The following is a 13,886-nucleotide window of genomic DNA, read 5'->3' on the forward strand; positions in this document are numbered from 1 at the left end:
TAGAGATTGCTTGCTTTGATAGATTATAACGAGTAACATGGCATTGACATTCAGGCCTTGTTCATCAACAAAACTTCATATGAAGTGTGTCCAGGTCGGGGAGGATTGTACCAATGATTCGCTCAGCAGTCCGGACTACCCTCCGTAGTCTTCTGAGGTCAGATTTGGTAGCTGAGCTGAACCAGACAGTTATTGAAGTGCAGAGGATGGATTCAATGATGGCAGAGTAGAACTGTTTCAGTAAGTCCTGTGGCAGGTTGAACTTCCTCAGCTGGAGAAGAAAGTACAACCTCTGCTGGGCCTTTCTGACAATGGAGTCAATGTGAATATCCCACTTCAGGTCCTGAGAGATGAATAAAAAGACATCTCTTGCTTCATCCGATTCGACCCCAGGTAGTCTTTGATGGCATTTTGCTGATTTTTACTGTCCATCTGGAGTAAGGCAGGCCCTTTCACCTCCCACAAAATAACTGACGGTGACTCTGTATCCAGCACAACACTGTCTCTTACAAACTTCCACTTTATGTCCTCTTGGCACTCCTGTTAAAAATACAGAATACGTGTGTGTTGGTCCACATCAGAGCACGCCTCGCTTCTCAGAACGATGAGCTTTGTAAAAATCAACACGTTTCAGAAAGAAGGAGCATAGAGGAGCAACAATAATGTACAGTATGTGGAAAATAATGTGTTTTTTGAACCTTAAACCGCATAAACACATTGCATTACACCAAATACACAATAATTATTTTTAGCAACATCATATGACCCCTTTAATTCTTGTATAGAGAACAATAGTATATTTTATGAGGAGCAATTCTCTCTCTCTTTTCTGAAGGATAAGAATCACGAGTCGTGTTTCTCTGTAGCTCAAGACTCTCGACGCCACTTGAGGGTCATTGTAGGATTTATTCATGTATTCTTGCACCTGGTCCTCCTGAAAGATGAGAAGAAACCCCCCAGGTGTGTTTAGAGCTCAGGATCTCTTCCCAAACTAACACACTGGACTGGATCAAGCAGAAAGGAGAATGAGATTTAATTGCTTCTAATAGATTGCCAAGCCCTGTCTAACAACAAACAAAACAAGCATTAATAAAAGTGCTCACATTTTACAGAACCTTCATATTTCATTGACATTTGGTAATTATTTGTAGATTTCATTTAGTAGATTAGTGTGAAATAATGGGCTGAGTTTTAGTTGCACTTACAGGTTTTGAGCAGCAGGTGTGATTTGAATCAGTGAGTCATTTTACTGAGCAACTGATTCAGACTTTGGTCAACTTTAGTTTCACCCACCATCACCAATCAGAAATATTATATTAGAGAACTATACGTTTTTAGCATGAGAAAAGAGAAGTATTTATTGGAAAAGTTGCATTGAGAATGCACACTAAATAATTTACTTTAAACCACCTTTTCAAACAATTGATTCACAAAAGTTTCGATGAGTTATATTAGGACAATATTTGTCTGAAATACAACTATTTTAAAATCTGGAATCTGAGGGTGCAAAAAAATCTAAATATTGAGAAAATCTCCTTTAAAGTTGTTCAAATGAAGTTCTTAGCAATGCATATTACTTATCAAATTACTAAAATTGTACTTAATGAATAATTCTAATTGGTGATGGTGGGGAAAATGGGTCGGTAATGGAAAGAATTAACAACAGTTTTTACAGCTCACAATTTTCAAAACTGTTAGTCCCTCATTCTATCCAGATATTAAATATTAGGGGTGGGGAAAAAAATCAATTCACATATGAATCGCGATTCAGTCTTCTAGCGATTCGCATCGATTCACAAATGTAAAAAATCAATTTTATAGTTACTATAATAAAAACAGCAACAGCAATGGAGGAAAAACAAATACATCCTGACCCATTTTCAGCGAGGGCACGTTTGGAAAAATATTATATTACAGTAATTATTGATCTTTTGTTATTATGGGAAGTAAGTGTAAAATATTTTAGATTTATTAGGAAGTTGTTAATAGCAAACACTGATTTCTTGATTCCTACTATAGACTGGTGTGTTTTTGTGTTAAAATACTGGTGCGCTTGATGTCCAGTGTGCACAAAAAATGGCTTTTTAGGAAAAATCGTGACTCCAAGAATCGATATGAATCGACTCGTCCGGTCAGGTAAATTCACTTGGCAGCCAATATATTGATAATTCTTTGCATGTGAATGAATATACTGGCCTGAGAATCACTAATATTTCAGATATCAATTCATTGTGTTTTCTATCAGATGTGTAGAAGCTAAACCAGATTTGGGAATGAATCAGTCTTTTGATAATTTAGCAAAATAGTCAATTGATTCGAACAGTTCATTCGCACTGAATCGTTTGCAGCGGTTTCTCACAGCGTGATATTTTATGAGACAGAGTGTTGAATTACGTGAATATTTTTATGCAATCCATTAGAAAATAAAACTTGTAAAAGTCTAAGATTGTTTGTCAACAACGAAGCAGCTCTTTATTGTGCGTGTAACGATTCTGTCCTGCATTATTACATCCATTAATATCCAAAACAGTGTTAATAGCAGTATCCAAATATGGGCATACTATACTATATGGCCTAGAATTATGATTAAATGTGTGTGCATTGGTGAGCCGTGTTTTTCTCTATGAACTTTATGCAGTTGACTCTCATTGAGGTGAGTGTGTTGACACTGAAAAGTTAAATGAAAAGATACAAAAAGTGTGTGAAAGAAACAAGAAAATGTCAGGTTTGAGGTGAATTAATTCAGTCACAGCGTGAATTTAATTGAAATATATGTGTCCCTGGAGCACAACAGCAGTCATGAGTAACACAGGTATATTTGTAGCAATAGCCAACAATACATTGTATGGCTCAAAATTATACATTTCTCTTTTATGACAAAAATCATTAGGATATTAAGATCATGTTCCATGAAGATATTTTGTAAATCTCCTACCGTAAATATATCAAAACTTCATTTTTGATTAGTAATATGCATTGCTAAGAACTTCATTTGAACAACTTTAAAGGAGATTTTCTCAATATTTAGATTTTTTTGCTCCCTCAGATTCCAGATTTTCAAATAGTTGCATCTCAGACAAATATTGTCCTATCATAACAAACCATACATCAATGGAAAGATTATTTATTCAAAGAATTGACCTTTATGACTGGTTTTGTGGTCCAGGGTCACAGATAGTGAACATTCACAAATAAAACATGAGGAGGAAGCTTTATGAGAGGAAACGGGTGAAAATGTGAGCATGAGTCAGACGAGCACATGGTCAACTTTACATCACATAAAAGATGCTGAGCTAAATAATCATAAAACTAAATGACACAATTATAATTACTTTTTGATAAATATGACAATATTACTTAAAAAAAATAATGAATGCTTTTTTTTTTTTTTTTTAATGTCTAATTTTAGTTGGTAAAAGTTTTGAGTTTGTGTGTGTGTGTGTGTGTGTGTGTGTGCGCGCGGTGGCTAAAAGCAGCTTCTCTGAAAAGCAGAAATCTTTTTTTCTACTTCATCTGCTATCTCTAACTCTTCTCCATGTACCGCAGTAAGGCGCATGCATCATATAGTGAAGATGTTTGAGCAGGAGCGTCATGGAACAGCAGATCAGAGTTACGAAACATGCCAGACCTTCACTTCTGACTTCCTAAAAGACTGAAAAAGCTCAGAAAGTCCCCGGCGGCGTCTGTGTCTGACTGGCTCTCATGGCTCTGGATGCTCTGATCCGGCTCTTTGCCTTCATGTCAGGTGAGTCATATTTACTGTATCTGCTCAATAAATCTGTGACATTAAATCTGCATGTGATCAGAATCATGATGCAAAGATCGTTCATTTTCTCTGAGCATCATCTCAGTGCTAACCCTGTGTTTCATGCTCTGATCTCACATCATTCAATGCACTTGAATGCATCAGTAATATATTTATGTGCATTTAAAATAAATGCATGGATGTAAATATGCATGTGCTCGTTCATACTCCGATGCGTAACTTCCCTTTTCCATATTTTGATCCTGTTGTGAAATGCTCTGTCCTTTGCTGATCTGAAGACACATGTGATGACAAACACCATAAAACACCATAAAAGGTTTCATTAGTTAACGTTAGTTAATGCATTAATTAGCAGTTAGCGATTTGATAACATTATCAATTTGTTAATGTTAGTTAATAAAAAAAAAAACTGTTCATTGTTCATCTCAGGTCCATTAAATAATATTAACAGATAAAACTTTTCCTTTCAATAATGTATTAGTAAATGTTGAAATTAACATTAACTGAGAAAACATTTTTTGTTGTTTGTTCATGTTAATTTTAACTAAAATTATAATTAAAACAGAAAATATATAAAAAACTAATTCAAAATATTAATAAATACTGTGTAGACATATTTAAAAATGAATAATAATAATGACAAAAACACACAAAAACATACTAAAACTTTAACTGAAATGAAAAGGGAAAATAAAACAAATTATATTAACAGATACGACTTTTGATTTTAATAATGTTTTAGTAAATGTTGGGATTAAAATGAACTAAGATTAATAAATGCTTTAGAAGTATTTTTCACTGTTATTTCATGTCACATGATCACTGAATTTTTAAAAATTCAAAATATTAATAAAAACTAGACATTTGAAAATAATTAATAAAAGTGACAATAACAAAAAATTACTAAAAAGTTAAATGAAATTAAAATGCAGTTAAAATGAAATTTCATTCTGAGTTCATGATGACTTTAAATTAAAAATGTAAACATTTTGTAAACATTTAAATGTAAAAATAGAATTTTAAAATATTAATAAATATTATATAGATGCATTTTAAAAACTACAAAATACAAAAATGACAAACACTAAAGAATACTAAAACTTTAACTGAAATTACAATGAAAAGAGAAAATATACAAAATGAATAATATTAACGAATACAAATTTTGATTTTAATAATGTATTAGTATTAACTCAGTTTAATAATTTTTTTCATTGTTAGTTCATTATTAGTTAATTTTAACTTTAATTAAATTTAAAATATATATTTTTTAATTAGTCAATTTTAAAATAATAATAAATACTTTATATACATTTAAAAACAACTAAAATTAAATTAAAATAAAAGAGAATATATGAAATAAAAACTAGTTAATAATATTAATAGGAGTCCGTTTTGATTTTAATAATAGTAAATGTTGGAATTAAAATGAGCTAAGATTAATACAAAGTATTTTTCATGTTAATTAATGTAGTTAACAAATTTTTGATTAGTAATATGCATTGCTAAGAACTTAATTTGAACAACTTTAAAGGAGATTTTCTCAATATTTAGATTTTTTTGCTCCCTCAGATTCCAGATTTTCAAATAGTTGTATCTCAGACAAATATTGTCCGATCATAACAAACCATACATCAATGGAAAGATTATTTATTCAGCTTTCAGATAAAAAAATGAGCCTTATGACTGGTTTTGTGCACCAGGGTCACATATGGAAAGTCTACAGTGTTACTGTATTATTTTAGGGAAATGATCCCCAGTATTAACTCGTTGTTCACTGGTGTTTGTTGTAGCGTGTGTGTTTGGGACGAGTCCTGCCGTCTCGCTATCTGTCCCAGAACGAGTGTTTGCTCTGGAGAGCTCGTGTCTCGTCATCCCCTGCTCCTTCAGAGCGAACCCCGGCGCTCCGGTGGTGGAGCTTCGTCTGGTCAGATCCTCCTCGCCGTTCTTCATGATGCTGCGGAGGCCGGTCTTCAGCTCTGAGCGCGGCGACACCGTTCATCCCGCCTTCAGAGAGAGAACAGCGCTCGCCGGGAACATCAGCGCCGGAGACTGCTCCGTCAGCATCAGCAGCGTCCGCAGAGACGACCAGAACACCTACGAGCTGCAGGTCAGGGAGCGGGGTCAAAGGTCATGGCCCGCCGGCCGCAAGGTCAACGTCAGCGTGACCGGTACGATATGTCATTATCATTTACTAAAACCATAAAAAACATTACAAGTGTTACTTAAAATAAAATAACATTCTATTTTAAGAACTTGTTAAAGTAACAACTTATTTTATTTTAACATTTAAGGCCACATTTCAAATTTTCATTTAGGTTAACTTGATGTAATAAAATAACTAAAGCTGATTAGAAATTAATAAAAAACTATATATACATATTTTAAAATAGAAATTAAAAATACCAAAAGCAACAATATTCTGTAATATTAAAATGTAACATGTAAAAATAAATGAATTTAAAATTCTATAGATATAGTTTAGAAAACTAATAGAAATGGCAAAAATTACTAAATCTCTCCAAATAACTAAAATTGAAAAAGGTAAATATAAAAATAAAATTTAAAATATATATAAAAAAAACTGTATAGACATATTTAAAAACAAATAATGGCTAAAAACGATAGGGCTAAAAAGAAAATAAAAAATATAATAAAACCTTATTGAAAATATTAATAAAAACTCTATAGACATTGAAAACTAACAAATGGCAAAAACAACAACATTTCTAAAATTGTAATTGAAATAAATTCAAATGTAAACTGAGCATTTAAAAATAAACACTTATTGAAAATATTAATAACACAACAAAATTTCTAAAACTAATACAAAACGATAATCTAATTCTAAATATTAATAAAAAAGGACATTTTAAAAATAACAAAAGTAAATTTCTAAAACTTTAAGATTAAAATTAAAACAGCCAATATAAAAATGACAAATAATTCACAATATTAATAAAAATATAGACATATATTTTTGTTTTTAATTATAAACTGATAAAAAAATTAAATTAGTAAGAAAAGACATTTTTTTAAAATTACTACAAGGCGCAACAAAATTACTAAAACTTTAAAATTAAAATGGAAATAGAAAATATAAAACAAAAACTAATTCAAAATGTAAAAATTCCAAAAATAAAATTTCTAAAACTTTACCTAAAATGACAATGTGCAATATAAAGATAAAAGCTTATTCTAAATATGAATAAAAACCTGTAATAGTCCAGTAATGATTGTGAAACAGTACTTATGTTGGTGTTGGGGGTGAATATATATATATATATATATATATATATATATATAGTGGTGGGAGGAGCAAACGACAGACACAGTGGGCGTGGCGTCAGGCCTCGGAGAGGTTTTTATTAAACAAAAATATTAAAATAAAGTGTCCAAAGGGGGAAAAGTGTCCAAAATAAATAGGGGATCTGGTGTCCTCGTCGTGCTGCGGGGCTTGTGAAGGAGAGCAGTGTTCAGGAGGGAAGGGTCCTGGGAAGGGGTGGAGTCCGGTGGCCGCACGCGCTCCCCTCTCGGGTCCGGGAGCGAGTGGCGGCGGCTTCCTTCAGCTGCGACGTCCTTCTCCTAAGCCCCCGGAGCTTCTGGGGGACTCGACGGCCCGGCATCCTGGCCCGTCGGCCGTCTAACGGGTGCGGCAGTCCTCGTTCTCGACACGCCCTTCCTGGACCCACGAGGACACCAGCGTGCATGCACGGGGAAGAGACCGGTCTCTCGAGGAGAGGCGCGCTCAGCATTTAAACGGCGGCGGTGATGAGGCTCTATTCACATCAGGTGCACCTCATCACACGCCGCCAGCCCTGGCTGTTTCAGCGCCCCTCCTCTCTCACACACCCACTCCCGTCGGGAGCCTGGTGAAGGGCGGCGAATACGGGACGGGGTGGTGATGATAATAAGGGGGGAGGCAGCCGACTCGTCACAATATATATATGTATGTGTGTGTGTGTGTGTGTGCATGTTTATGAGGACACAAATTTGTATAATGACATGGGTATGACAGAGGTATTACAATATGAAGGTGGTTTATGAGGACACTGCCTATGTCCCCGTAATTCAAAAGGCTTAAAAAACATACTAAATGGTGTTTTTTTGAAAATCTAAAAATGCACAAAGTCTCCTGTGAGGGCTAAGTTTAGGTGTAGGGTTGGTGTAGGGCAATAGCACACACAGTTTGTTCAGTATAAAAACCATTACGCCTATGGAGAGTTCCCATAAACCACAAAAACCAACGTGTGTGTGTGTGTGTGTGCATGTGTGCTTTGATGGTCAGATTCTCCGGAGCCGCCAGAGCTGTCGGACCCGGGGCCGGTGATGGAGGGCCAGAGACTGGTGTTGAACTGCTCGGCACGGGTCAGCTGTCCGTGGGATCGGCCCCGTCTGCGCTGGAGCTGGGAGCGCATGGATCCGGACGCAGACACGGAGCTGCAGCCGGACGCCGGTCAGTCTCTGGAGCTGCGGTCCAGCCTCAGCTTCACCGTCCGGCCGAACACAAAGCCCAGAGTTCACTGTGAGCTGGAGTATCCTGACCAGCGCAGATCCTCGGCCACACGCCAGATCCTCATCCGCTGTGAGTGACAAACTGCATCAAAACATCAATTAAAAACCTTCAAACACTGCATCTGAAAACCTCACCTCACAATGACTAAACTGCTCATTTTCAAACCTTTTTAAATTTACATTACATTTAGTAATTTAGCAGATGCTTTTATCCAAAGCGACTTACAAATGAGGAATACAAGAAGCAATCAAAACCAACAAAAGAGAAATAAAATGCAAGTGCTATAACAAGTCTCAGTTAGATTAACATACATAGCAAGCTTTTTTTATATTTTACATAACATTGCAAATAACTGAAAATGCAGTTATTATTTTGTGTTGTGGAGTATACGTAAACATATCTTATAATATGAAAATATTAATAAAAACTATATAGACATTAAAAAAAACAAAATGGCAAATGGCAAAAACAACAACATTTCTAAAATTGTAATTGAAAGACATTAAAATGTAAACTGAGCATTTTAAAATAAAAATTATTGAAAATATTAATAAAAGATGTACAGACATTTTTAAAACTAATACAAATTAGAAAAAGACAACAAAATTTCTAAAACTGAAATGAAAAATATAAAACGAAAATCTAATTCAAAACATTAATAAAAACAGACATTTAAAAAATATCAAAAATTAGAAAAACAACAACATTTCTACAAATGAAAATGAAAAATAGACATTTTTAAAAAATGATAAATTAACAAAAAAGTAAATTAATAAAAAAAGACACTAAAAAATGACAAAAATATCCAGAACCATGAGAATCTGAGATGAAAATTTTGTCCAGAGGAGAACTGCCCCCCCGACTGAGCCTGGTTTCTCCCAAGGTTGTTTTCTCCATTCTGTCACCGAGGGAGTTCTGGTTCCTTGCCGCTGTCGCCTCTGGTTTGCTTAGTTGGGGACACTTCATTTCCAGCGATATCGTCGACCTGATTGCAAAGACACTATTTAAACTGAACTGAGCTGGATGATGACATCACTGAATTCAATAATGAAATGCCTTTAACTGAAAATCTGTTTTTTAATCTTTTCATTTTACATTATTGACACACTATTTTCCTTTTTTGATATTGTGCAGTTGCTTTGACACAATTTACATTGTTAAAAGCGCTATATAAATAAAGGTGACTTGACTTGAAAATAAGGGAACGAATTAAGACCAAAGATATCAGCTTGCATCTTGATTTGTAGTTGTTTTAGCTCACAGTTCTGTGTGATTTCAGATCATGTTTGAGAATCCTGATGTTGTATTAACTGATTATAATGCTGGTGTTTGTCTCAGTTCCTCCTCGAGACGTCTGGGTCCAGGTTCTGAGCGCTTCGGTGCGTCTCGGAGGAAACGCTCTGCTGCTGTGTTCCTGTAAAGCCGACCCGCCGGTCTCTGAGTATCAGTGGTGGAGCGTGGAGTCAGGAAACACACAGATCCTGGCCAAACGCACACACACCGTCCGCATCTATAACATCAGCCGAGACACACGCGTCCAGTGCAGCGCTGCAAACCGTCTGGGACGAACCTCGTCTCTCCCGACGAGCCTCAATGTTCTGTGTGAGTCCATCAAACACACTTCAGTCCCAGATCTCTTCTTGTCGCTGAGGAACACAGGAGACAAGCATTTTTTTAAGAGGAACACAAAACATTTGCAAGAGAACCCAAACGATTCATCAAAAGCATTGCCATATCATTTTTCATCCCATTTCATTTTTTTTCCCTGTGGGGCTTTGTAGATCAAACAGGTATGGTACAGGCAAGACACAGAGCAATCCTAGGGCTAGCGAGAGTCGACGATCGGCGAACAATATCCAACAGGGCAAGGCAGAGAGATAATCCAGGTATACGAGCAGTAGTCCAAGAGAGGTGCAAACAGAGTCCAAACGGCAAGGCAAAGGGTAAATCCAGGAAACACGGGCAAGAATCAAAACACTAGAAAAACACAAGGCAAGGCAAGACTATGACAACAAAGAGGGTTCCGTATCGCAGCTAAAACTAGGAGAGTTATAAATGCAGAACAATAATGGAACTAATCAGAAAAACACAGACTGGCTCGGTAAGGCAGCTAACACTAGAAGAGTGATAAACACAATACAATACTCGGCAGTCAGGGAGAGGAAGTCCATGGTTTATGTAGGGTGTGTGATCAGTGCAATCAGCTGTGTGTTGTCAGTGCAATGGATGATGGGAATTGTAGTCTGAGATAGCGTGCACCACCAAGAGTCCATGTGGTGAGCGAGTGACCTCTGGTGGTGAGTTAATAGAAGTTCATAGACCACATTCATGACACTTAGTATGATTGAGACAATGTAGTTTTTATTAGTATTTTGAATTTGTGTTTATTTTTATATCTTTCCTTTTTATTTTAATTCCCATTTTAATAACTTTGTGCATTTTTGTAATTTTTATAATTTTTCTATTTTTTATTCATTTTTATTTCAGTTTCACATTTACATTTAGTCATTGAGCAGATGCTTTTATCCAAAGTGATTTACAAATGAGGACAATATAGAAGCAATCAAAACCAACAAATTAGCAATGATATACTATAATTTTAGTTCTCGTTTTTAGTAACTTTGTGTTTTTTGTCATTTTAATAGTTCTTTTCTAATGTCTAAAATAGTTCTTATTAATTTTTACTTCAGGTTTAGGTCCAGTTATTTTATTATTTGAAGTTGAACTAAATTTATTTATTTATTTTTATTTTATTTTTTACATGTGTGTTTATGTGTGTTTTCTGGGTATTCTCTCTGCAGACGCTCCGGTGATCGTGTCCCGCTCGTCCTGTGTTTGGGACGGGACGCTGCTGTCCTGCTGCTGTATCGTGGACTCGAACCCTCGGCCTGCCGTCACCTGGAGTGTGAACGGGACGCAGCCGCCGGACGGATTTAACGCCTCGTTTTCTTACGTGAATCAGACGCTGACGGCGACGCTCCGCGGGATCTCAGACGCACCGCAGCCGGTCGAGTGTCACGCTGTCAGCGCTCTGGGAAACCACTCGCTCCTGCTGCTCCTGCCTCGCCACGGTACCGGGGTTTTTACCATTTATAAATAGCGTTTATATTATTTACTTAAATGCTTAAATATTCTATTACAATTTTTTTTAAACGTTTGCATGCACCAATTTAATTATTTGTAATTATTTATCATTATTTTATATAATTCATTATTATTATTATTATAAATATAATTTGTAGTATTTACATAAATGTTTAAATGTTTAATTGCTAATTTTGAAAAAGTTTGCATATACCAATTTAATTATTTTTTATTATTTACAATTATTTTATATAATTAATTATTTTTTATTTTTTATTGTTATTTTTTAAATATAATTTGTAGTATTTACATAAACGTTTAAATATTTAATTACCAATTTAAAAATGTTTGCATGTACCAATTTAATTATTTAATTATTTACAATTATTTTATATAATTAATGAATTAATATTATTATTTTAAATATAATTTGAAGAATTTACATAAATGTTAAATGTTAAATATTTAATAAGTATTTTTTTTTTCCAAAGTTTGCATATTCCAATTTCATTTTTTTAATTATTTAGAATGATTTTATGTAATTATTTTAATTAAATATTATGTTTTTATAAATACAATTTATACACATTTAATTCTTTAATTACTCATTTTAAAATGTTTGCATATTCTGTATGTATATTCTTATTTCATTATTTTATTTATTTATTTTAAATTTAATTATTATAAATATAACTTGTAGGATTTTTGTAATTGTTTAATTATTTAATTTATTTTTTATTTGCATAGTCTATATGCATATTTAAATTTTATTATTTCAAATATAAATGTAAAAAATATAATTTATAATATTTACATTAATGTTTAAATATTTAATTACTGATTTTTAAAACACTTGCCTATCCAAATGTAATTATTTTAATGATATTTTTAATCTAAATATTTGAATAAAATATTATTAATATTATAAATATAATTTATAATATTAATATAATTCTTACAATTTAAAAAAAAATTCAAGTTAGCATATTCCATATGCAGATTCCAGTTTCATTACTTTATTTATAATTCTAAACATAAATTATAGTATTTACATAAATGTTTAAATATTTAATTGCTATTTAAAAATGTTTGCATGTTCCATCTGTTCTTATGTGACTGTAAGATGCATTATGATGCTGAAGGTGTTGTTTATTTCTGCAGATGATCTGTTATGGACTGTAATCCCGAGCGCAGGTGCTGTGCTTCTGCTGATGTTTCTGCTGCTGTTATTCTGCTGCTGCTGCAGGACAAAGCGACGGTAAGATGCTCCTCACTCACGAGTTCATCTCTGTCTGTCAGTGTAATATCATCTGAGCCGGTTTCTCGTTGTGAAGGAGACAGGTCATGACCTACAGGCCTCCAGACATCTATCAGGAGCGAATGCCGCTCTACATTAACTGCAGCGAAGTCACAAACGTCTACAGCAACGGCAGCTATCAGCTCATCTATCAGAACTGCACTCCGCTCTTCGTCCGCAGCAAACAGGTGCATTAAAGGGATCATATTTGAAGTCATATTTTACTTGCTCTTTTGAATTTTTCTAATTTTATTAGTTGTTTTTTTTAGATTTGTTTTAACATTTTAAATATGTGATTTTTCTTGTTTAATTTAGAATTTAAGATTTAAGTTTTTAATTTTTTAAATATTTATTTGTTTGTTTGTTTGTTTTGAATTTATTTATTCATTCAAATTCATGCAATTATTTATTAAAAGCCTAAATTGCGAAAAGAATGTTATGTGGAAGTCATGGGGAAAAAAATAAAATAAATGTAATAATAATTGATTTTATTAATTAATTTAATTTTTTATTATTTGTAGTTTTTAATTCTGATTTTTTTTTTTTTTTTCAATTTTATATTTGGATTTTTTTTGTTTTAAACCCTAAATTGTTATGTGGAGGTCATGGGGAAAAAAATAAAAAAAACTTTATTTTCAATTTTTAATCTTTTTTTTTTTTTTTTTTTTTTATTATTAAAAATTTTTTTAAGTATTTTTTATTTTTATTTTTTTATTTATTTGATTTAAATTTTTAATTTAGATTTTTATTGTTTTATTGTTTTTTTGTTTTTTTTACTTATTCCTGAAAGTCCAACATTTCTTGGGCAAAAATAAATAATAAATTCTTCAAACAACAACAGCTAGAAATATGTCAAGAATCTGAGTGGTGCCATCAGCATGAATAAGAGCTGAGATGCAGCGGTCTGTGTTTCAGATGTATAAGAGACAGAGACGAGGAGCGAGACGCCAGAGAGTGATCCCCGTCACTGCAGACTCCGACACGGCCGTCTATGTGGAGGTCCTCTGATGATATGTGTGTGTTCTGACCGTGTGTGTGTTCATCTTCACTGAGAACCACACCTGGGCTGTTATTCCTGTATCACCTCACCTCCAGAAATAAAGAAATAAAATCAACTGTGTTTGGCATCTCAAGATGCAGTGATTCATGTGAGAGCTTTAATAGCTTATTTTATTTCCAGTATTTTTGTTTTGTTTTAATTTTATTATTATTGAAATGCTATT

The 13,886-nt window shown here is 33.7% G+C and overlaps 1 protein-coding gene across 1 annotated transcript; it reads left to right on the top strand.

Annotated features, from left to right (window-relative positions):
- Nucleotides 1–3,578: 3,578 nt before the first annotated feature.
- Nucleotides 3,579–13,795, top strand: LOC306877503 (B-cell receptor CD22). Its single transcript, XM_079429286.1, has 8 exons — nucleotides 3,579–3,745; nucleotides 5,560–5,937; nucleotides 8,055–8,351; nucleotides 9,621–9,884; nucleotides 11,084–11,353; nucleotides 12,528–12,624; nucleotides 12,701–12,851; nucleotides 13,579–13,795. The coding sequence occupies exons 1-8, from the start codon at nucleotides 3,703–3,705 to the stop codon at nucleotides 13,669–13,671; spliced, it is 1,593 nt and encodes a 530-aa protein (XP_079285412.1). The 5' UTR covers nucleotides 3,579–3,702; the 3' UTR covers nucleotides 13,672–13,795.
- The last annotated feature ends 91 nt before the right edge of the window (nucleotides 13,796–13,886 follow it).

This window comes from Barbus barbus (genome assembly GCF_936440315.1).
Source record: "Barbus barbus genome assembly, chromosome: 12".
In the NCBI taxonomy this organism is placed as follows: Eukaryota; Metazoa; Chordata; class Actinopteri; order Cypriniformes; family Cyprinidae; genus Barbus; species Barbus barbus.

What these genes read in the sequence shown, in the direction of transcription:
- LOC306877503 (XM_079429286.1), top strand. Translation starts at nt 3,703, where the DNA reads ATGGCTCTGGATGCTCTGATCCGGCTCTTTGCCTTCATGTCAG. An exon ending in GGTCAACGTCAGCGTGACCG is followed by an intron (nt 5,938 to 8,054) that starts GTACGATATGTC and finishes TTTGATGGTCAG; the next exon opens with ATTCTCCGGAGCCGCCAGAG. An exon ending in TGCTGCAGGACAAAGCGACG is followed by an intron (nt 12,625 to 12,700) that starts GTAAGATGCTCC and finishes CTCGTTGTGAAG; the next exon opens with GAGACAGGTCATGACCTACA.